Below are 21067 nucleotides of genomic sequence, written 5' to 3'. Positions count from 1 at the left end.
AGTGTATATATGAGTATGTATGTATTAGAATATTATTTCTACAGAAATGAAAACATGCTTGTTAGAGAAAAAAAGAATTGTGTGTGTGTATATTGTAAGAAGGGGGCCGCTTGTTGGTTCCCAGCTGCTCAGCCCTGAAATAATCTCACAGAAGCTGTATCAATTAAATTAATACTTGGCTCATTAGCTCTAGCTAATGGCTAACTCTTACATATTAATTTAACCTATTTCTATCAATCTGTGTATCCCCACATGGCTGTGGCTTACCGGCTTCCCTCTGGCTCTTCCCTTTCTTCCCCAGCATTCAGTTTAGTTTTCCTTGCCTAACTCAGTTTTGCCCTGCTATATATCCAAAGCAGTTTCTTTATTAATGGTAATCACAGCATACAGAGGGAAATCCCACATTATGTGTATTCCATATTTATGTGGGTGCCCGAGAAGGCCTGAAGAGGGCATCCAGTCCCCTAAGCTGATACTATAGGTGGTTGTGAATGGGTGCTAGGAACCAAGTTTAGATCCTCTGGAAGAGTCGCAAGTACTCCTAACAGCTGAGTCATCTTTTCTTACCCTTTGTTTAAGGTAAAAATTTAAGATTATTCTAACATACACATAAACTCTAAATATCTAGCTAAAAGTATTGGATGGTTTAAACAGAAATTATAATTTAACCAATTTGAAATAAAAATAATACTTTTGTAGGGAATTTGAATGCTTAAAAATGTAACAAAGCAAAACATTTATAACTAAAATTTCCAAAGGTAAATTCCATGCTGTTTGGGGGGTTTTCCTTGTAGATGCTTTTCCTATGTGCTTTTCTTATGAATGGGGACATATTTTGTGGATGTATCTTTCAGGGGTATAGAACTAAGTGATGAACTGATTGCTGAAGCTGAAGGGTAAAAGCATTCACTGGAGAGAGATGGCTCAAGTTAAGGGCACAGCTGTTCTTACAGAGGGCCCAAAGGACGTTTCCAGCACCCACATGAGGTGGCTCACAACTGTTTGTAACTCTAGCTCTGGGGGCTGGGCGGGGGGTCTGATGCCTCTGGCCTCAGTGGGCACCACACTCACATGTATATATCTACATATAGACATACATACCTACATACAACTTAAAATAATAAAAATACTTTAAAAATTTAGCTATTTACTTTTAAAATAGCAAACTAGATTGTAGGAGCTCGCTCCCACAAAGTCAGCTAGGGTTCCTGGATTGGGGGGACATTAAGGCTAAGGAAATGTCAGATAAAAGAAACTGAGACAGAAAACACAGGATAAAATCTTGAGGTCTGTTCCGTCATGCTGAAACAGCCAAACAGTCCAGAGCTTATTTCAGAACTTGCTTATATGCAAAGACAGAACAAAACATAGCATAGTCAGTCTGTCTAACCACAAGACCATTCCTGTCCTTGGGTGAGGGGAAGCAGCTTTACTTTCTGTCTTGACATTCCTGTGGTTTGGTGTCAGCTCTACTAGATAGAGTCCCTTTCTCATGGCCAAAATACTCTTTCTCATGGGCTAAATCAGAAGTCTCTCACAGCCCTCAAGGTTATTGGAAAACATCCAGCTTGAACTCAAATGACTTATAAGTCAAGATTGACTCCAGATGGAAACTGAGTCTTAAAGGGTGAAGGAAAAATCTGAATTTGTCCTCCCTCCCCCTGTTCCCGTGTGTGTCTGAGACAGGATGGTGACCAGTTGACCTGGACTAGCTATGTACCTCAAGTGGCCTTTAAACTTGCAATCCTGTTCTCTTCATTTCCAGAGTGCCAGGAGTACAGGTGTACACCCATGCTCAGCTGTGTTTCTTTGGTATAATAATAAAGCTTACATTTTGGTTTGGGTATTGATTATCCCTTAAGATCTCATGTTAGTTTCTTTTTACCTGTAATAACAGTCCTTTGTTGATCTGGAATTCACTATGTAGAACAAGCTGGCTTTGAACTTACAGTACCTCCTGCCTCTGCTTCCCGAGTGCCAGGACTACAGGTATGCATTAGTCCACCTTGGTTCTTTTAGAAAGCTAGGTCTCCTTTGTTCCTTCCTTCTCTGCTGCCTGAAGTTTTGTTTCCTCTGCAATACGATGACAGGTTCAATGATAAACCTTCTTGGCTCTAGTGTTCACAGATAGCCAGTGTTTGTTGTAAGGCTCCTGTAAAGTTCAGAGTTTATCGTCTCTTTTATAGGTGACAGTGTTCGATCTCAGGTTTTGAGAGAGAAAGTTATTGAATTGGAGTCAGAAATAGAAAAATTTAAAGCTGAGAATACATCTTTAGCTAAACTTCGAATTGAACGAGAAAGTGCCTTGGAAAAACTGAGGTAAGTTTTTATGATTTGTTTCTTTAAGACTGTGTTAGAAGTTTTGATCACTTTAAATAACAAGTATAAATGAAAAAAGGACAACTTTCTGTTCTATCAATATATTTTTAATTAAGGGTATATCCCCTCTGTGTAAACAGCAGTCTCCTGCGTTATGGGGCACTCTGGGCTTGAGTCAGCCACTCTTCCGGCCAGCTTTGTTTCCTGAGGCAGCTACTGCTGTGTCAGTGTAGTACAATGTCTGTGGGCTTCCGAGATGGGAACAGACAGGAATCTCTGGCTCCCTGGGAGATATGATGTCCTTTTCCAAAGCAGTACTGCTGTGCAGATTTCAGGTTATGTATCTAGTGGATAATAAGCCTGTGGAAACTGAAACTTACCAGCAGGTAGTACTGGGAACATCTGTATGCTTGAGTTTGCTGAGCCTCTCTCACCCACCCGGTGCAGAGCAGAGTCCTTGTCTGTGAAACTGGGGTAGTCATAGTAATAGCAGGGTATTTTGTTTTTGTTACACCATTGTTCTAGATGTCTACATCTTACAAGGTTTCCTTTTCTAAATGAATTTTTAAATTTATATTTATTGCTGGCTGTGGTGGCACACACTTTTAATCCCAGCACTCGGGAGGCAGTGGCAGGAGAATCTCTGAATTTGAGGCCAGCCTGGTCTACAGACTGAGTTACAGGATAGCCAAGGCTACACAGAGAAATCCTGTCTCAAAAACCAAACCAAACAATTTTTTTTTTCGAGTTAGGGTTCTCTATAGCTTTGGGGCCTGTACTGGAACTAGCTCTTGTCTCTACTGTGTGGGTCTTGAGAATCAGCCTCAGGTTGTCAGACTTAGTAGCAAGCGCCCTCCCCTCTGAGCAGTCTCACCTGCCTGGTCCAGGTGACCATTTTTCTCCTGCTGATTTCCAGTGTTCTGTGATTGCTCACTCAGTGAGCAATATACCCGTTGCTTTAGTTCTTCTTTGTGGAGAAGCAGGTGAGTGCTGGGTGCTTCTAGTTAGCCATCTTGACCCCCATGAGCTGCTTTGTCTCTACAGTCCTTCAACAAGCCTCCCTGGGAAGGATGCTGAAACATGGGTCTGGCTCTGCCTGCCCCTCAGTGAGTTGTGGGACAGATCAAAGCACATGGCGTCTAGTTTTCTCAGCCTGGCACCAGTAGGGTGCCTCCGGATGGATGACAGTTCCTAGAACTGTCTGCCAGTGGCCCGGGATAAAAGGGGTTACTAGTAGATCCTAGGGAATCCTGCAACTGATTTCCAGCCCTGGCTTTCTTCACCTGTGTATACCTGATGCACCTTTAGTAGACCGCAGAGTTCTGAGGTTGCTGCCTCCTCTTGGCTTGGTTTAGGTTGGAAGGACAGTTTCGCCAGTTCCCTGCTCCACCAGCTTTCCTCATAGCATTTCTGTGTACATGTGGTACTTCTTGGCTCTCTCCTTACTGCTTCCAATGTTTCAAACATTTATTTTCCTTTTTATTACTTGTGTGTATCATGTATGTGTTGTGTGTGTGAGACTGCAAGGCTTAGGCACGCCATGGGGCCAGTGTGGTAGAGGACAGTTCTCAGGAGTCTGTTCTCTCTGTCCACCATGGGATCTGATTCAAGTCGTCAGATTTGTGCAGCAAGCACTTTCAGCTGATGAGCCATCTTGCTGGCACTATTACTGTTTGTTTTTTCCATTGCATGTAAGAGGCTATGGTGTCTCACTTTGTAGATTCACAGTAGGTACCTAGTAGATGCTTGCTGAATGAATGTTAGGGAAAGCATACTGGCTAATCTTTGAGGCCAGTGCATTGTAGGTGGATTCACTTGGATCAGTAACTTTCAGGCTGGCCCTGGGTTCCATTTTGATGGCATTTATTTTTATTTTTATTTATTTTTTTTTATTTTTAGCATTGGTGATTAGGGCCTTAGGATTTAGCATCAGGGCTTTCTTTAGTTTTGAGACAGAGATCTGTCTCACTGTGTTGCTCAGGCTAGTATTGAGTTCTTGGTACTCAAAGGATCCTGTATCTACGCTGTGCCACCCAATGCTAGAAAGAAAGGTGTATATTATCACACTTGGGCACACACGGATCATTATACTGAGACTATCCCGTGACATCGTGGCTTGTTGTTGTAGGAAAGAAATTGCTGACTTTGAGCAACAAAAGGCAAGAGAACTGGCTCGAATAGAAGAGTATAAAAAGGAGGAGACAAGGAAACTACAAAAGGAACGCAAAGTCTTTGAAAAGTACACAGCAGCTGCAAGGACATTTCCAGACAAGAAGGAGCGTGAAGAAATACAGGTATCTGGTTCTACAGCACAGTCAAGGGCTAACAAAGATGGCAATCTTGTAAGAGACCCATTAGAGCTATTTGATGTCTCAGAAAGAAAGTGTGAGCTGGCTATCATGTGTGTTACTAATTTTAGCCCTTAGAAGGTCAAGGTAGAAAAGGGTACAGAGTGAAACCCCACCTCAAGAAGGGGGTGTGGGGAGAAAAGTGGGTGTCTACAACACTGCATCCGAACATCTCGGTCCAACTCTGAGAGATACAGTCACCAGTCCTTTAGACCAGCAGAATTCCCACAAAGATCCTGTGCAGCCCAGAAGCCAGAACTCGAATGTGCCCCAGTTCCGTGTTGTGCCCTCATTTTGACCTGTCACACAGTGACCGCTGCTAGTTCTTTTCATTCATAGTCATTTATGCCCACATACTAACTAGGGGTTTAGTTCCAAAACTTACAGAATGACAGGGCAAATAATGGTTCTTTGCATCGCAGAGGTGGACATGGGCATGATCAGAGGAAAGGAGCAGTTAAAAAGAATAAATCCATTTCTTTTATTACTATATATTTTTACGTGTATGAGTGTTTTGCCTACATGAATGTATGTGTGTTACATATGTGCAGACCCTGAAGATCAGAAAAGGGTGTCAGAACCCCTGGAACTAGAGTTAGAGATGGTTGTGAACCACCATGTGAGTTCTGGTAATCTAACCCTAGTCCTTTGGAAGAGCAGCCAGTGACCTTAACTACTGAGCCATCTCTCCAACTCCATGAATGCCTTTTTTCCCCCTTAGGGTTTCTCTGTAGCTTTGGAGCCTGTCCTGGAACTCACTTGGTAGACCAGGCTGGCCTTGAACTCAGAGACCCACCTCTTTCTGCCTCCCAAGTGCTGGGATTAAAGGTGTGCATCACTACCGCCTGGCATGAATTTTTATTAGAACTATAAACCTGGGAAAACCAGATGATGTGCTATACATTGACACATGCAAAGCTTTCTAAGGAGAAAACTCATTTAACTAAGTATAAAAACCTAGTAAATATATTACACTTTAACAACCTCAGCTTCTCAACACCACAGTTTCACATGGCTGTCCGCTATTTCCTGCATAAAATGTGAGCTCACCTGCTTTCCATACTTTTCATATTAGTGCTGTGGGTTCCAGCCTATGCTTTCTTTTTTCCCCATGTTGCATGGCACCTAGGGGCAATGCCATCATGTCATCCCATGATGCACACCTGAAGCATTAGTTACTTAGGATTTTGTTTTATTATATATTTGCTTTTAAGACAGGATTGCACTGCACAGTCCACACTGGCTTTGAGATCCTACTGTCTCGGCTTCCTGTGTAGCAACCTGGTTAGATATCTGTGACTCCGACCCTGTGCATAGCTGCAAAGTTCCAAACTTACGATCCATTTACAGAAAGGCTTTAGTCTAGTTTTGAATTTGTTTTGAGGTGAAAGTGAGCTAACTTAGACTGAGCAAAAGAACAAGGCAGGCTTTTAAGTGTCTACAATCCTTGTGGGACAAATAGATTTAGTTATGAAGCATGTCCCAGTAAAATATTCAAGTATATAATATAAATAGTAAATACATCAAAACTATATAGTTAAATGAGAAGTTGTCTTCCTGATCACCCACAGATGTATGTGCCCATAAGACTGAGATGCAATCGTGAGATTACGTATACACATCACATGAGAGTACACACTACAATGCAGGTATTGGGGAGACACCAAGCTGCCTTAGCAAAGGTGAGCAAGTTTCCAGAGTCAGTGGTCCTGCAGACCTTCCTAGACAGGATTAACTTTCATCAGTCATTCAAATATACAGCCATTGCTGCATATTTCCACAGCCTCTGATATATATACATACATACACTATTTTACCAGATTGTTTTCCTGATTTCTGCTAAGTTCCCAAGTGAATGAGATTAATGTATTACTGAATTAGTTATATTTTGTATATTGACTATATATCCTGTAACTCTGCTGAATGTGTCAGATCTGAAGGTTTTCTAGTAGAGGCTTTAGGGTTTTAGATAGGCTCATGTTTTCTTCACAGAGAGACAACTGAATTTCTTCCTTATTTGTATCACTTTTATTTCTCCTGTCTTATTGCTCTAGGATTCTGTTCCTAGTTTCTTCAGGGATTTTATTATGAAGGATATTGAATATTGTCTAAGACTTTCTGTATTCATTGAGGCGAACATGGGATTTCTGTTCCTGAATCTATTTATGTGTTGTATTGCATTTATGAATTTATATATTTAACCACTCCTGGACCCCTGGAATGAAATCAGCTTGATCATATTGTATAGCCTTAAAGTATTATTTAATTTGGTCGGCATATACTTTTACTGAGAATTTTCAAGCTTGAGGATCTAACTCCGCACTTGCCTGGCATTCTTAAACCCCAGGGCTCAATCAGTCCTCAGCACTGAGGATCCTGAAACCCAAGATGGGGCCTGAAACTACACAAATGTGAATCTTTGCTGTGTGCTTGTATGGGTTTTGGTATCAGAGTAATACTGGTTTCACAGAATGAATGAACCTTACAGTGTTCCTTCCCTTTCAATTTTATGAAGTAGAGGTACTAACACTAACCAGGCAGGCACTGAAAGCCATGTCTCAGCCCTGTGAGGTGAGCCTGCTTCACTAGTCTCCAGGGTACAAGAGGAGCACTTTCCCTTCTGCTGGGAAATGTTGGGGCTCTCTCCACTGCCGACCCCAATAATCCTAGTTCAACTCTCAGTCACTCTGCTCAATGAAATGGCCTGCCAATAGTATTGGTAGACTGTTGTGTGCTTGCTGTAGTTTCCAAACCACTGATGACATTCTGTCCTGACTCTAGTCGTTATTTCCGTGCGTACCCCTGCAGTTTCTTCACTTACTTCACTTAATCCATCTAGAAGAGCTCATTTATTTCTCTTTTTACTGTTTGGGATTGAACCTAGGCTCTCATACATACGCCAGTGTTCTACTTCTAAGCATATTCCCAGCGCTCCCCACTCCTGTCCCTCCCTTCCCTACTTCCTTCTCACTGTGCTGCTGGGGTTCGAACCCAGCATCTTGTACTTGCCTGGCAAGCACTTCACTGCTGAGCCACATTCCGCCATCATTTTCTTAATTTTCATTAATTTTTTTTCCAGTTTTTCGAGATGGAGTTTCTTTGTGTAACAGCTCTGGCTGTCCTGGAACTCATTCTGTAGCCCAGGCAGGCCTCGAACTCACAGAGATCTGCCTGCCTCTGCCCTCCTAGTGCTGAGATTGAAGGCGTGCACCATCGCCTGGCTGACAGTACTTTTAAAAGACTAGTCAAGTGCATAGTGCGAGGGGATTGGGCGTTGAACAAGGGATGTAATTTGGAACTGACCGAGCAGTGAGAAGTCACTCTGCACCTTTGGACGGGCTCACTCATGGATCCCCCAGTCTTCTGTGCAGGAGTTCCCGTCATTTTTCTCTGCTGCTGCTTTAGTAGTGGTTAGGTATGCTGCGCTCCCTCACACCACACTCAGTGCTGCTCTGCTTTCTCCTGGCTTTTCACTCGTTGTTGACAGTGTCAGGTGAGCACTGACCTGACTTCACGTCCCAGCTCCTGAAAACCCCAGTGTCATTTACTGTCTAGGCCTCTTCTCCTGCAGAAGTGGGCTGACACTTTGTTTTATTGTTGTATCTCTTTCCCCATTGCATTAATTCTAATAACTTTTCTTTTGAGAGGCTCTGAAACAGCAAATAACAGATTTACAGGAAGATCTGAAAAGGAAGGAGACAAAATGGTCAAGTGCACATGGTCGCCTTAGAAGCCAGATAGAAATGCTAGTCAAAGAGAATACAGACCTCCGAGAAGAGATAAAGGTAATGGAAAGATTCCGACTGGAGGCCTGGAAGAGAGCAGAGGCTATTGAGAGCAGCCCCAAGGCTCAGTACGTGACAGCCACAAAAAAGGATGACACCACGGTAGGTTTGGGGGAGCTGGTTTTGCCAACTCAGAGTGATGGTAAATGTGTGTTCATTTAAACTCATAAAGCCAGGAAATGGAGTGGTGGATCCAAAGGGTGAGAAGTTAGTGTTTAACAGATCCAGGAGGACTCTCTCAAGACTCAAAAGTCAGGAAATGTTCAGGGGTGATAACTGCACAAGTCAAAAGCACTGTAGTTCACACGTCAACTTGAATTTGTTTCAGGAAGGGAATTCTGGATGATATGTAGTTAGTTTATCACTTGTCTTAATCACTTTGCTATTGCTATGACAAAACTTCGTGACCAAGGAAACTTATAAAAGAAGCATTTAATTTGAGGCTCATAGTTGCAAATATCATGGTGGTGAGCATGGCAACAGGCAGGCATGGTGCTTGAGGAGTAGCTAAGATTTTATATCCTGATCCTCAAGCAAGAGACAGAAAGAGGTCATTGGGAATGGGGTGGACTTTGAAACCTCAAAGCCCATCCGCAGTGACACACCTCCTCCAACAGGGCCACACCTCCTAATCCTTCCCAAACAGTTCCACCATCTGGGAACCAAGTGTTCACATATATATGACCCAATGGGGACCATTCTTATTCAGACTACCGTGGTTCTCAGGAATGATGAGGTAAACATGGCAGGCCTCCTAGCTATCATGTAGAGTGCTGCCCTGGATGCTGTTAGAGAAAGTGCAGGTTGGGGACGACACTTGATACATTTAGAATTTGTGCTTCATTAGGTACTCTGGAAAAGAGCTGGCTTAGTGATAAAGCAGTGGTAAAGTCACGAGGATGACCGGCCAGAGAGTGGGGAGGGAGAAGGCCGTCATGGTGTCCTGAGTCAAGGGACAGTACCTTGAGATTCAGAGTGGTCTGCTGTGCCTGTTGAGGACTAAATTGGCCAGGTTATTTTCTAAGCCCAGAAAGATGTGCACATTAAGACTCTAACCCTGGAGTGCTGACTGTGGAAAGAGGGAAGACATGGTAGAGCTTAAGATTCCTGTAGAGCCGTTGATCGTGGGTGAAGGGATTGAGGTAGTGGCTGGGGGGAGGATTTTGTTACTGTAGAAGGAACAGGTTAGTCTCACTCAGGGAAGACGGCACTGCTTAGGCATAGTCTGTGACAAGCCCAGACCAGGCTGATACATAGTGGCAGCTGGTGGGAAATCACCAAAAGCTCTTTCTCAGGAAAACAGGAGCATGCTCACCTGATCTAAAAGGAAGAGGAGGCAGAAGGTAGATGTGGGGAAGTTGTTTGAGTGGAAACCAAAGGTCTTATGGCGGTATACTGGCCAAACTATAGTCACCTGGAACAAGTGAATCTTAGTTAAGAAGATGCTTCCATTACATTGGCCTGTAGGTTAGTTGGTGTGGGCATTTACTTGATTAATGAGGGAGCGCCCAGCCTACTGTAGGCCTGGCTACTGCTGGGCAGGTGGTCCTGACTAGTATAAGCAAGCCAACTACATGAAGTAAGCGGTGTTCCTCTGTGATCTAGCTCTGCCTCATTTCCTACCTTGAGTTCCTTCCGTAGCTTTTCTTAGTGGTGGACTGTAATTAGGACACCCTCACTCCCTTCCCCCAGCGTTTGGCCACAGTCTTTATCACAACCATAGAAAGCAAACTAGGATAGCAGGAAGGCTGGTTTGTGGCTGCAGTGGGGGCACATGAGTGGGAGACCATGCATCCAAATGATAACTGCTGTTGTTGTTGAGCTCTTTTGGTGTAGAGTGGCAAAGGTGAATGCTACTCACAGGGGAGGAGGATGCAGGTTTGCAATGGGCAAGAGTAACTGTCATGAACCATGAATGAAGCTGTAGCTGAAGGCTACAGGTGGAGGATGTACCAAACATGTATGGATCAAGAGACTGTTAGGCCCTTGTGTGCTCTAGGCTGTGAACATTGACTGGAAGAGAGTTTAGAGGAATGATCTGCAAAGACAGGATACAGTACTATAGTATTAATAAAATCCCAGGGACAGATATTGGAGGTTCAAACTGAAGGTCAGAAAAGCAAAACAGCCAGCCACGGGCTCTTACCTCTACTTCAGTCCGAAATGGCGATCCTGTCTCTAGGAATCTCTGAATGAGACTGACAGAGAGTTGTCTCCTCCCATTTTATATTCCTCTCTAGGCCTGGGATTAAAGGTGTGCACCACCACTGCCTGGTTTCTATGGCAAACTCGTGTAGCTACTGGAATTAAAGGTGTTGCATCACCACCGCCTGGTTTGTAAGGCTGATTAGTGCAGCTGTTTTACTCTGATCTTTCAGGCAAACTTTTATTAAAACACAAATGAGCTGGGTGGTGGTGGCACACACCTTTAATCCCAGCACTCGGGAGGCAGAGGCAGATGTGGATCTCTGTGAGTTCAAGGCCAGCCTGGTCTACAAGAGCTAGTTCCAGGACAGGCTCCAAAGCTACAGAGAAACCCTGTCTTGAAAAACAACAACAAAATAATACAAAGGAAATATCACTATCACTACACAATACTCTGGAAGAGGCATTCGCTTGTCCTCCTCTGAACTTCATCATGGAAGCTTCCTAGTGAAGAGATGAAAGGGGTGTGATGAAGCCCCAAACTGCCATTGCTCTGAACATCTCACCATGCTTTGTGTGTGGCCAAAGCAGTGGAAAAGAGCTGTAGAAATCATGGCCTCCTGGCCTTTAAATACTTTACCATTTTATGAAGCAACCCTGACTCTTTAGAAGAATACCTGGTGAACTGTTTGGTGGGCCACCCAACAGTCTAAATCTTTGTGATTTGTGCACCTGTTTATTGGCGGTATTGTTAGAATTGATGGTGGCAACTTCTGGGATTGTCCTAGCTAAGGCCAGACAGAGCACAGATTGGTGGTGGGGAGAGCCTGACAGTGCTGGTAATGGGGACAAATTCCTCATCAACCAGTGGGGACAAGAGGGCAGCTTGTGGAAGAGGCTGATAGGAAGGTCTGCTGTGTGTCTTGAGTTGGGGGATAGTGTGTGGTTCATTCCTAGATAGCCACCAATTATTCACCTGGCCTACTGTGTTAAGTGGGAGTGCAGATGAACAGCTCTTAAATGAGTTAATTTTACTCAGTGACATGAAATGTAGACTAATAATTATATTAAAATTGTCTCATATTATAGAATTCATCTATTCAATTTCAAAAGAGCCATGTTTCTTCAAGAGCCCAGGTAGAAAAATATAAGAAAAAGTATTTGCCAGCACAAGGTAAGAGGCTGCATGGCCCTTTTCTATTTCAGAACTTAGAGAATCTGAGCTGAGTGTGGTGACCACGCCTGTTGCTCCACCAGCAGGAGGATGAGAGAAGACTGTAGTCTAGGAATTAAATGAATGATCTTGAGCCTCTGCATCACCAGCATGTAAGATGCTGCCTTAGTTCCCGTTTCAAAAGGAGTTAGGGAACAGACTTGTAAAGAAAAGTGGATTCATTTATAGCTTGTGCAAACTGTAATGGTTAAATTAGACTATACACAAAGGCCAGGAAATATGCATGTATTCAGTTGTGAGATAAGCTGTCAGAACTGAGTGCTCTTCCTGAGGCCCATTCCTCCGCTGGAGCCTGTACTGTGTGTAGCCTTTCCCTACTTCATCATAAATTTCCTGGAGAAACTTGAACCGTGTGTGCCTGTGTGTCTGTATGCGTAGGGGGGTGTATCTCTTTAGCGGGGGTCTCTCTATTGGTCCTACTCCTCAGATAATTCCTAATAGCATTCCATGTAATCTTTTAAACTACATGTGCTCAGGGTTGGAGAAATGGCTCAAAGGTTAAGAGCACTGATTGCTCTTCCAGAGGTCCTGAGTTCATTTCCCAGCAACTACTTGGTGGCTCACAACCATCTGTAATAGGCTCTGATACCCTCTTCCTGCATGTTGGTATACTGCAAAGCTTTCATACATAAAAAATTCAAATAAAATTAGAAAAAGAAACAAACATTAAAAATAACAAAAAACAAAACAAAAACCTTCATGTGCCCATACAATTGATAAATTGTTTCACATTGTTTCTTTCTGTAATTGTTATGAGTTTGCCAGGTGCATGCTGAGAACTGAACCTAGGTCCTTTGCAAAATCAGCCAGTGCTCTTAAATGTTGGGTTGTCTCTCCAGCGTCAACAAATTCACTTGTATTAATCAGTGTGCGCTGCATCAATATCATGGACATTCCTGTCTGTAACTGGAATACACATGTTTTTTCTAGGACATAGCAAGTGCTGGCCTAACTGGGCAACTGGTAGAATATCTTTAATGCCACTAGATTGTACCAAAATATTCCCAAAACATACGAGTACACTCTTACAGTTTTTCACATCTATTGTGTTGCTTGTGAGCTGCACATGTGGACTGAGAAGACAACTTGTAGGAGTCAGTGTTGTCCTTCCACGTGGGTGCTCTAGATTGGCAGTGTGTGTGTTTCTTTACTGAACCTCACTAGCCCTGGCTTTGTACTCTCAATAGCTAGGAAAGTACCTGGTTCCACTCTTGCCCAATATTCAACACTGTCAGATTTTAGTTTTTAACAGCCAGGTAAATGTATAACTCTTGTTATCATTGCTTTAATTTGCATTTTTCTTATTAATTACATTGAACACCACTGCCTTTGCTGGTTAGCTATATGAATTTCCCCCCAGTTACAGGGAATTGAAACCCAGGGCTTCATGTATTCAAGAAAGGTGCTTTACAACTCAACTCAGCCATGGATTTCTTTTGAAAACAACTTATTTAGGCCTTTAACCATTCTGATCTACCTTTATCACAAATATCTTTTCTTAGTCTATTACTTGTCAAACCCTTAAAAAAAATGGGGTCTCACAGAGTTTAGGTTACCCTTGAACTTGCTATGAAGCTAAGGCTGGCCTGTGTCTGCTCATTATCTCTTTTATTTATCAAAAATTATTAATGTTGCAGGGCCTCTTTTTTCCTTGCATGGTGGCGTTTGTTTTGTTAAAAGTATGTGTATGGATGTTTTGCCTGCATGTAGGCATGTGCATCACATGCCTGCCTGGTGCCTGCAGAGACCAGAAGAGGGCACTGGATCCCCTGGAACTAGAGTTACAGAATGTTGGTAGCTGCTCTGTGGATGTTGGGAACTGAGTCAGGGTCTTAACTGCTGAGCCATCTCTCTAGCCTCCTGTGTTTTAAGTTTTCCCTTATCAGGTTATGAGCCACAGCACCTGTGAAATCTGTTCAAGACCACTTGTTATCTAGTTTTTCTCCCTCTTATGTCACGCCTGTCTGTACAGTACTGCAGACGAGCCTGCACCTAGAAATCTCTGCATGCTCCTGTCCCTGGTCCAGCTGTAGATAGTTTGAGGGTTCAGTTTTATATTAGATTATAACAGAGACTTCGGTGTGTAATCAGCTGGCAGGGCACTAATTCTGGTTCTGCCTTAGAGATACAGTAATTTATCCTCTCCGCCTTGGTCTCATTTCCTCATCTATAAAAAGGGAGAAGTAGCTCATCTCTGATGGAGTTAAAGGTTAGAAACGATGTGGCAGTTATATAGTTGTATAATGTAATTTGCACACTTGCCCTGTGAGTTAAAGAATGCCATTCTTGTGTCCTGTGCAAACAGAGGACACATCCTGCTGGCACCAGACCCCTGGCTCCCATGTGCCCTCTGGTGGACTTACAGCCAGCCTCTGCACTCTTCGATCGTCCATAAACTAACCTTTCAGATGTTGGTGTTTTCTAAATCCATTATTGTATGGAACTGCTGATGCTGGCGGTTTGGGACCTTTTAAGGCAGGGCTAGAGGGATGGCTCAGTGATGGAGCTCTCAGGACTCAAGTTCTGTTCCCAGCACCCACACTGGATAGCTCCCCACTGCCTGTAACTCCAGCTCTGGGAGATCCGATGCCCTCTTCCTGCTTCCTTTGGTACCCAAATGCCTGAGTACATTGTATATTGGCAGACAGACTCACACATACACACAAATAAATAAACAAGAAGGTAGGGTTAGATAAAACAGCACCGATAAAGGAAATGCTCTGTGTCTGGTGTGGGTATGTGGAAGCTGGTTCTCTCCTCCCACTGGGTCCCGAGGATGACTGTTTCAAGGCTGTGGCAAGTGCTTTACCTGCTCAGCTATCTCACTGCCCCCAAAGGAAATATTTTACCAGACCAATAAATTAAATATTTTCATTACGTATTAAAACTAACTCTAATAATTACATTCTAACAGGGAATCTATCTCAAAGAGCCAAGTCTGTGCCTCCTCGTGATTTGGGCATCTCGGATAAAGGACAAGTAAATTTTTTTATATTGTTAAATATGTGAACGTACTTTATTCAGAATTGAAATGGATTTGCTGAGTTTCTAAACCGGGAATAAAGAAGGGTTTTTATTTAACATTGTAAATGTTGTTTTATATAACAACAAACACTGGACACAGTATCACATAATTTTAGAATATGGCTTTTATTTAGTAGGTACAGGTTGTAACTGCTTAATATATCTTGTCTTCTAGGCTGCCTTGCCCAAAGAGCCTCGTGAACCAGTGAACTTCCCAGATCTTGAATATAAAAACAAAGAGGAAAAAGAGGAAGAAATCCAGGGAGAAATCAGTCATCCTGATGGAAAGGTAAATGAATTTAAAGTAATGAATATGGGACTGGAGAGATGGCTCAGTGGTTAAGAACACTGGCTGCTTTTCCAGAGAACCCAGGCTCAATCCCCAACACCCACATGGCAGCTTACAATTGTCTATAACTACAGTTTTAGGGGATATGATACCCTCACACAGACACACATGCAGGCAAAACACCAATTCTCATAAAAATAAATCATTTAAAAAATAGCGAATGTGGTATAGTACAAATAAGCATGCATAAAATAGGGGTCTGTACTCTGAGAAGAGTGTCACTTGACAGCAGGGACTGTTCTGAGAACTGCATTCTTACAGGTTATGTTATCACAGGAACATCTTAGAATGAGCTTACACAGACCTAAACGAGATCATCTACCTCAGGCCAGGGGCATGCCATGTCCATGTATGAGCGTATGCGTGTGTGAGCACAGGTATGTATATGGTAGAGCTATTGTCCTGAGGGCCTAGTTGAACAAAGTGATACAAGATGAGCGTAAGTACAGGAGACAGTGATGATATAAACACACAGTATGGAGTTCATGTAAACCCTTTTATACAGGAGTATGTGCTGAGAACATAGCACAGAAAGCACATAAACCAGCACATAGCTGTTTTATGTTATCAAGTATTATGTACTTTATTTGGTAACTCAGCATAGGCTTACACTGTCACCACAAACATGTCATGTGATGCTGCACTGCACTAGCAGGGGCGAACATTATGCATGCAGCCCATCAGTGACTCTCCTGGTGTGTGACTAGAGTCTTGAAGGCTATGGAGCTGCTTAGCTTCAGGACTGTGGGGCTTGAACATTTCATGATATACAAAAGGAGGAATATCACCCTTTATCTTCATTCTTTTTTTTTTTTAATTTATTTATTTATTAAGGATTTCTGCCTCCTCCCCGCAACCGCCTCCCATTTCCCTCCCCCTCCCCCGATCAAGTCACCCTCCCTCATCTGCTCGAAGAGCAATCAGGGTTCCCTGACCTGTGGGAAGCCCAAGGACCGCCCACCTCTATCCAGGTCTCCTAAGGTGAGCATCCAAACTGCCTAGGCTCCCCCAAAGCCAGTACGTGCAGTAGGATCAAAAACCCACTGCGATTGTTCTTGAGTTCTCAGTATTCCTCATTGTCCTCTATGTTCTTAAATCACATACAAGTAGAAGGTCTCCTAGATTTTCTCTTCTATGGTCTTTGAAATACTCTTCTGTAGCCAGGTCTATTACCAGCCTGCACAACTTTGTTCTTGGCCTTACAGTTATTTGTGTGGGCACGTGTGTGCCACAAATGAGGGAGTCAGAGTACAACTTCCAGGAGTTGGTATTCTCTTTCCAACATCTGGGTACTGAGGATTGAACTCAGTTTTTCAGGCTTGACAGCAAGTACCTTTACCCTGTAAGCCACCTCTCTGTCTCTGTCTTGGCCTTACAAACATTTCTAAGTGGAAAAAGGGGGTGTGCTGATCAAAAGGAGTGAAAAGCACATCAATGATATTTGCTTGGAGGAGGTGACTAAGGGACAGATCTGTTTCATATACCCCAATCCTCATCATTAATTGAAAGGATATGGCCAAAGTTTAGGCTAGCCTTGAGGACTGAGGAGGATAAACAGTAGGGAAGTAGCCATGTTTTTCAAACTGTTTTATCCTTCTCAGTCCTCAGGAAGTTGCCATGTTTTCTGAGTCTCCTGTAGGGTACCATGATGATGAGGAGACATTTTGTTTTAGGTGAGTTCTGTTAGTATAAATGAAATATGAACAGCAACAACTAACTCAGAGCAGCATGACCCTGATGAAGTACCCAGAAGGTGTTCTCTACTTCTGATTTTAGGAAGTGTTTCACTTTTTATTTTAAGAATATGGACATGGGTAAACAGGCGGGGATTCCTTGTATATCTGTTGCACGGTCTGAGGAGGAAATCTTACCTTGTGTCTTTTTAGGTAGAAAAGGTTTATAAAAATGGATGCCGGGTTATACTGTTTCCCAATGGAACTCGGAAAGAAGTGAGTGCAGATGGGAAGAGCATCACTGTTACGTTTTTTAATGGTGATGTGAAGCAGGTCATGCCTGATGAGAGAGTGGTACGTATGCTCAGGGCACTGCTTCTAGGGGCATCATCTCAGGAGCAGGGGCGACTGACCAAATGTCTTTGCAGGTCTACTACTATGCTGCTGCCCAGACCACTCACACCACATACCCGGAAGGCCTTCAAGTCTTACATTTCTCAAGTGGACAAATAGGTACAAACTCACTTTGTCTACTTAGTTAAATTCTAACCTTTCTTAAAAACATATATTGATAACAACCATTTTTAAAACAGAAAAACATTTCCCAGATGGAAGGAAAGAAATCACATTCCCTGACCAAACTATTAAGAATTTATTTGCTGATGGTCAAGAAGAGAGCATCTTTCCAGATGGCACAATTGTCCGAGTGCAACGGTATGCCGCCTCTTAAATCTGTTCCTCCATTTTCCAAATTTTCAAGGTTCAACTTTTTTTTTTTTTAAATCTAAAACATTTGGGGTTGGGATCTGGCTCAGTAGAGAAGAACACTTGCTGTGTAGTCATGAAGATTTGGGTGGGACTTACCACCTGTACACGATGTGGCTGCATGTTCCTGGAACCTCAGCACTGGAGATGGGGCAGGGGAAAGATAGGTGGGTTCTGGAAGTTCATTAGTAAGCAAGCCTGGCTCAAATGGCAAGCTTCCAGTTTAGTGAGAGACCTTGTTTTAAGGGAATAAAGTAGAGAATTCCTTTGGCTCTGCACCCTCCCAAATACAAAATGAAATATACGAGTGACTAGAAGTCTCAGTGAGCTGAATGAGAATTGAATGCAGAGTCTGAGAAAAGCATGCTTGCACTGTCAAGTGTAGAACAGTGTGAGCTAACGGGGTTTACAGAGGCTGCCCAGTACTCAGGAGAGGAAGGGAGAGGTAGGTATTTGTTCAGAAGTCTTGTGAACCCTGAAAGCAGAATGAGGCACAGAAAGCAGGCTGCCCCTCTGTGCAGCTGACACAGCCACTGAACCTGTCCTCTCTTGCTTGTATTTTTAAATTCTCAACCTCTCTGCCCAATCTGTTACAGTTTACTCTCTTGACATATTTAATCCAAACCTTTCAAAACCAACAAACTCTTTTATTTGTCCTTCTGAATATTTTATTTCTGAAAGTTAGCTTTATGTGGTCCCTGGCTGCCAGGAACTTTTCATTCATTCATTCATTCATTCATTCATTCATTCATTCAGTCTATCTCTCTCTCTCTCTCTATCTCCTCTATCTCTATCTATCAATTTGGATTTTCAAGACAGGGTTTCTCTGTAGTTTTTGGTGCCTGTCCTGGAACTAGCTCTTGTAGACCAGGCTGGGATCAGCCTGCCTCTGCCTCCTTAGTGCTGGGATTAAAGGTGTGTGCCACCACTGCCTGGCTAGGGACTTTTTAAAAGCAGAGTCTCTTGTAGCTTAGGCTGGCCTCGAACTCCTGACCTTCTTGTTTTTGCCTACCCCATGCTGAGATTATAGGTGTGCACTGTAACCAACCTAATGATATAGAGTTCATTTTAATCACAGCCCTGGTGAAGATCTGCTACATCCAATTCTTGAGTTTTCCCCTCTTTACCTTAGGATGTGCCCACTAAGTATCCCATCTTTGGAAACAACACACTAACCAACATGAAGCCTATGGTACAAATTGCCAAGAAAGCTAAAACTGATTCAAGTGATACACCGACTTGGTCAGTGCAGTGTTTCCCCCTTAGTGTAGAAATCTGATACACATGCAAATAAACAGTAGTTGAAAAAATTAGAAAGCTACTATACATTGAGTAACATCAGGAAAAACTTAAAATGTTTTTACTCTTATATTTGAAATTTTGTGTAGTAAGCAGAGAAATAAAAAGTATGTACCTATGCATTTAGCTTCAACATAGATTAATTCAGAGCCAGTCTTGTTTCCAAATTAGTTCAGAGCAGTGGCTCCCAAGATGTAGTGTGCCACTGAACCACCTGGATGTTGATATGCAGCTGTGCTGGGCAGGGATCCCCAGGAGAGCACCAACTCTTGGAATGGATTTGGGTCTTGTGTGTGTGTGGCACAGGACGTTCTGCTAGTAACACCTGCCCATCTGTGTTACAAATTGCTGATTTCCAGGCTTCTGTTGGTCATGGCACTTTGGACCTAAGCCTGGAAATTTATTGTGAATGTCCCACAGACATGCCCAATATGTCTTTGTGTTCATTTTTTCATATTCTGACTATTTGTTTTGTTGTTCAAAGTACTTAGGTGGTCTTCAATTTAGTGGGGGAAAAGAGGGAGCCATCCCAGCCTTCCCCCAAGGAACCTGAACAGCTAAACTTTAACACAATGAATGACCCCCTTTAAGTTGGGCATAGTGACATGCACAAGCCTTTACTCCCAGCACTAAGGAGGCAAGTGGATCGATGGATGTTTGAGGACAGCGCACTCTGCATAGTGAGCTGCAGGTAGGTAGGGCTACACAAAGAAACTGTCCAAAAAAAAAAAAAAGGAAAAAAACGAAGAAAAATGCTGAACACTTCTCATAGTAAAAATACAAATAAATCCATTAAGAGAAACTTTGATGGTCACATGTAAAGGCTAACTTGGTAGCTAGAATGAAATATTACAGTTGGGAAGAGGACCAAGGAGTGTGTTTAGGAGAAGAAATAATCTCCAGAATCAAAAGGCTTTTAGCTAGCTTTCCTGTTGTGTGTTTCTTTTCTTTTCTATTCTTACATACTATTGAGGAATGAACCAAGGTCTCATGCCCACCAGGCAAGTATTTTTCCACTGAGCTACCTCCAGCTCTGTTTTAAATTTTAGGGGCCCTGTTTTGCACCTGTAGCTCAGGCTGGTCTTGAACTCTGTCCTCCTATCCTCGACTCCCGAGGGCTGGTATTATAGTCATCTGCCTGCCACTATGCGTAGGTCCATTATATTCTGGTTTAAATTTTACAGTGATGGCAACAAAATCATAGAGTTTAATAATGGCCAAAGAGAGCTCCATACTGCCCAGTTCAAGAGACGAGAATATCCAGATGGGACTGTTAAAACTGTCTATGCAAATGGCCACCAAGAGACAAAGTACACATCTGGTCGAGTCAGAGTAAAGGACAAAGATGGTAATGTTCTAATGGACACAGAACTGTAAAGATCTTCATGGGATTAATCATGAACTAACACTAAATAGCTTTTCTGTTCAGAGTATGTACATTTCTTGTGTGTTCAGTTGTTTAATTTAATTTATAGTGTGTGTGTGTGCATATGTGTATGTCTAAATGTAAAGATTATTTGATTTTTAAAATTAAAGTTTTATCACAGTTTCTTCCTGTTTTACATTCTTTGAAACACAGAAGCAGCTAGCTCCCCTAGTGTGTCTTTCTACAATTAGGAAGAGAAAGCATTACTACTTTGTTGTAGACTATGTACAGTTTTTTTTTAATTGTTTTTAACATCTGTGCTTTTTTGTTCTTGTTTTTTTGAGACTGGGCCCCACTGTGTAGCCATGACTAGCCTGGAACTTACTCTGTAGGTCAGCATAACGTAGAATTCACAGAGACCCACCGGCCTCTGTGTCCCCAGTGATAGAATTAAAGCCATGTGCCACCACACATGGCTTGTGCAGGCTTTTAAAATAAGAAGTAGAAGAGGTGTCTCAAATACTTGCTCCCCAGGCTGTGGCTTCCCAGAAAGTGAGCATCAAAACATTATGCAGCCAATAAGAAAATGAAAACTGTCATTTACTGCTACAAAGACTCATGAACACAAATAGGCCAAACCATATTACAAGTAGTAAATAGTCTTAGGAGAACGCAGTTACAACCTGGGTGCTGTATAACTTGTCAAAAACAGAAGCAGTGGACTGGAGAGATGATGGCTCAGTGGTTAAGAGCCCTAACT

The 21067-nt window shown here is 42.7% G+C and overlaps 1 protein-coding gene across 1 annotated transcript in view; it reads left to right on the top strand.

Annotated features, from left to right (window-relative positions):
- Nucleotides 1-20642, top strand: part of Cpap (centrosome assembly and centriole elongation protein) — a 40291-nt gene extending 19649 nt beyond the window's left edge. Inside the window, exons 8-17 of the mRNA XM_075949440.1 lie at nt 2187-2319; nt 4448-4613; nt 8315-8554; nt 11687-11771; nt 14746-14810; nt 15031-15144; nt 17091-17231; nt 17306-17390; nt 17471-17591; nt 20126-20642. Coding sequence (XP_075805555.1) covers nt 2187-2319; nt 4448-4613; nt 8315-8554; nt 11687-11771; nt 14746-14810; nt 15031-15144; nt 17091-17231; nt 17306-17390; nt 17471-17591; nt 20126-20318 — 1343 coding nt within the window. The 3' untranslated portion in view covers nt 20319-20642. The remainder of the gene's footprint in view (nt 1-2186; nt 2320-4447; nt 4614-8314; nt 8555-11686; nt 11772-14745; nt 14811-15030; nt 15145-17090; nt 17232-17305; nt 17391-17470; nt 17592-20125) is intronic.
- Nucleotides 20643-21067: the final 425 nt, after the last annotated feature.

This window comes from Microtus pennsylvanicus, chromosome 15, assembly GCF_037038515.1.
Source record: "Microtus pennsylvanicus isolate mMicPen1 chromosome 15, mMicPen1.hap1, whole genome shotgun sequence".
Taxonomy (NCBI): Eukaryota; Metazoa; Chordata; class Mammalia; order Rodentia; family Cricetidae; genus Microtus; species Microtus pennsylvanicus.
Note: the sequence above shows the minus strand (reverse complement) of the source record. Positions and strands in the feature narration are given on the sequence as shown.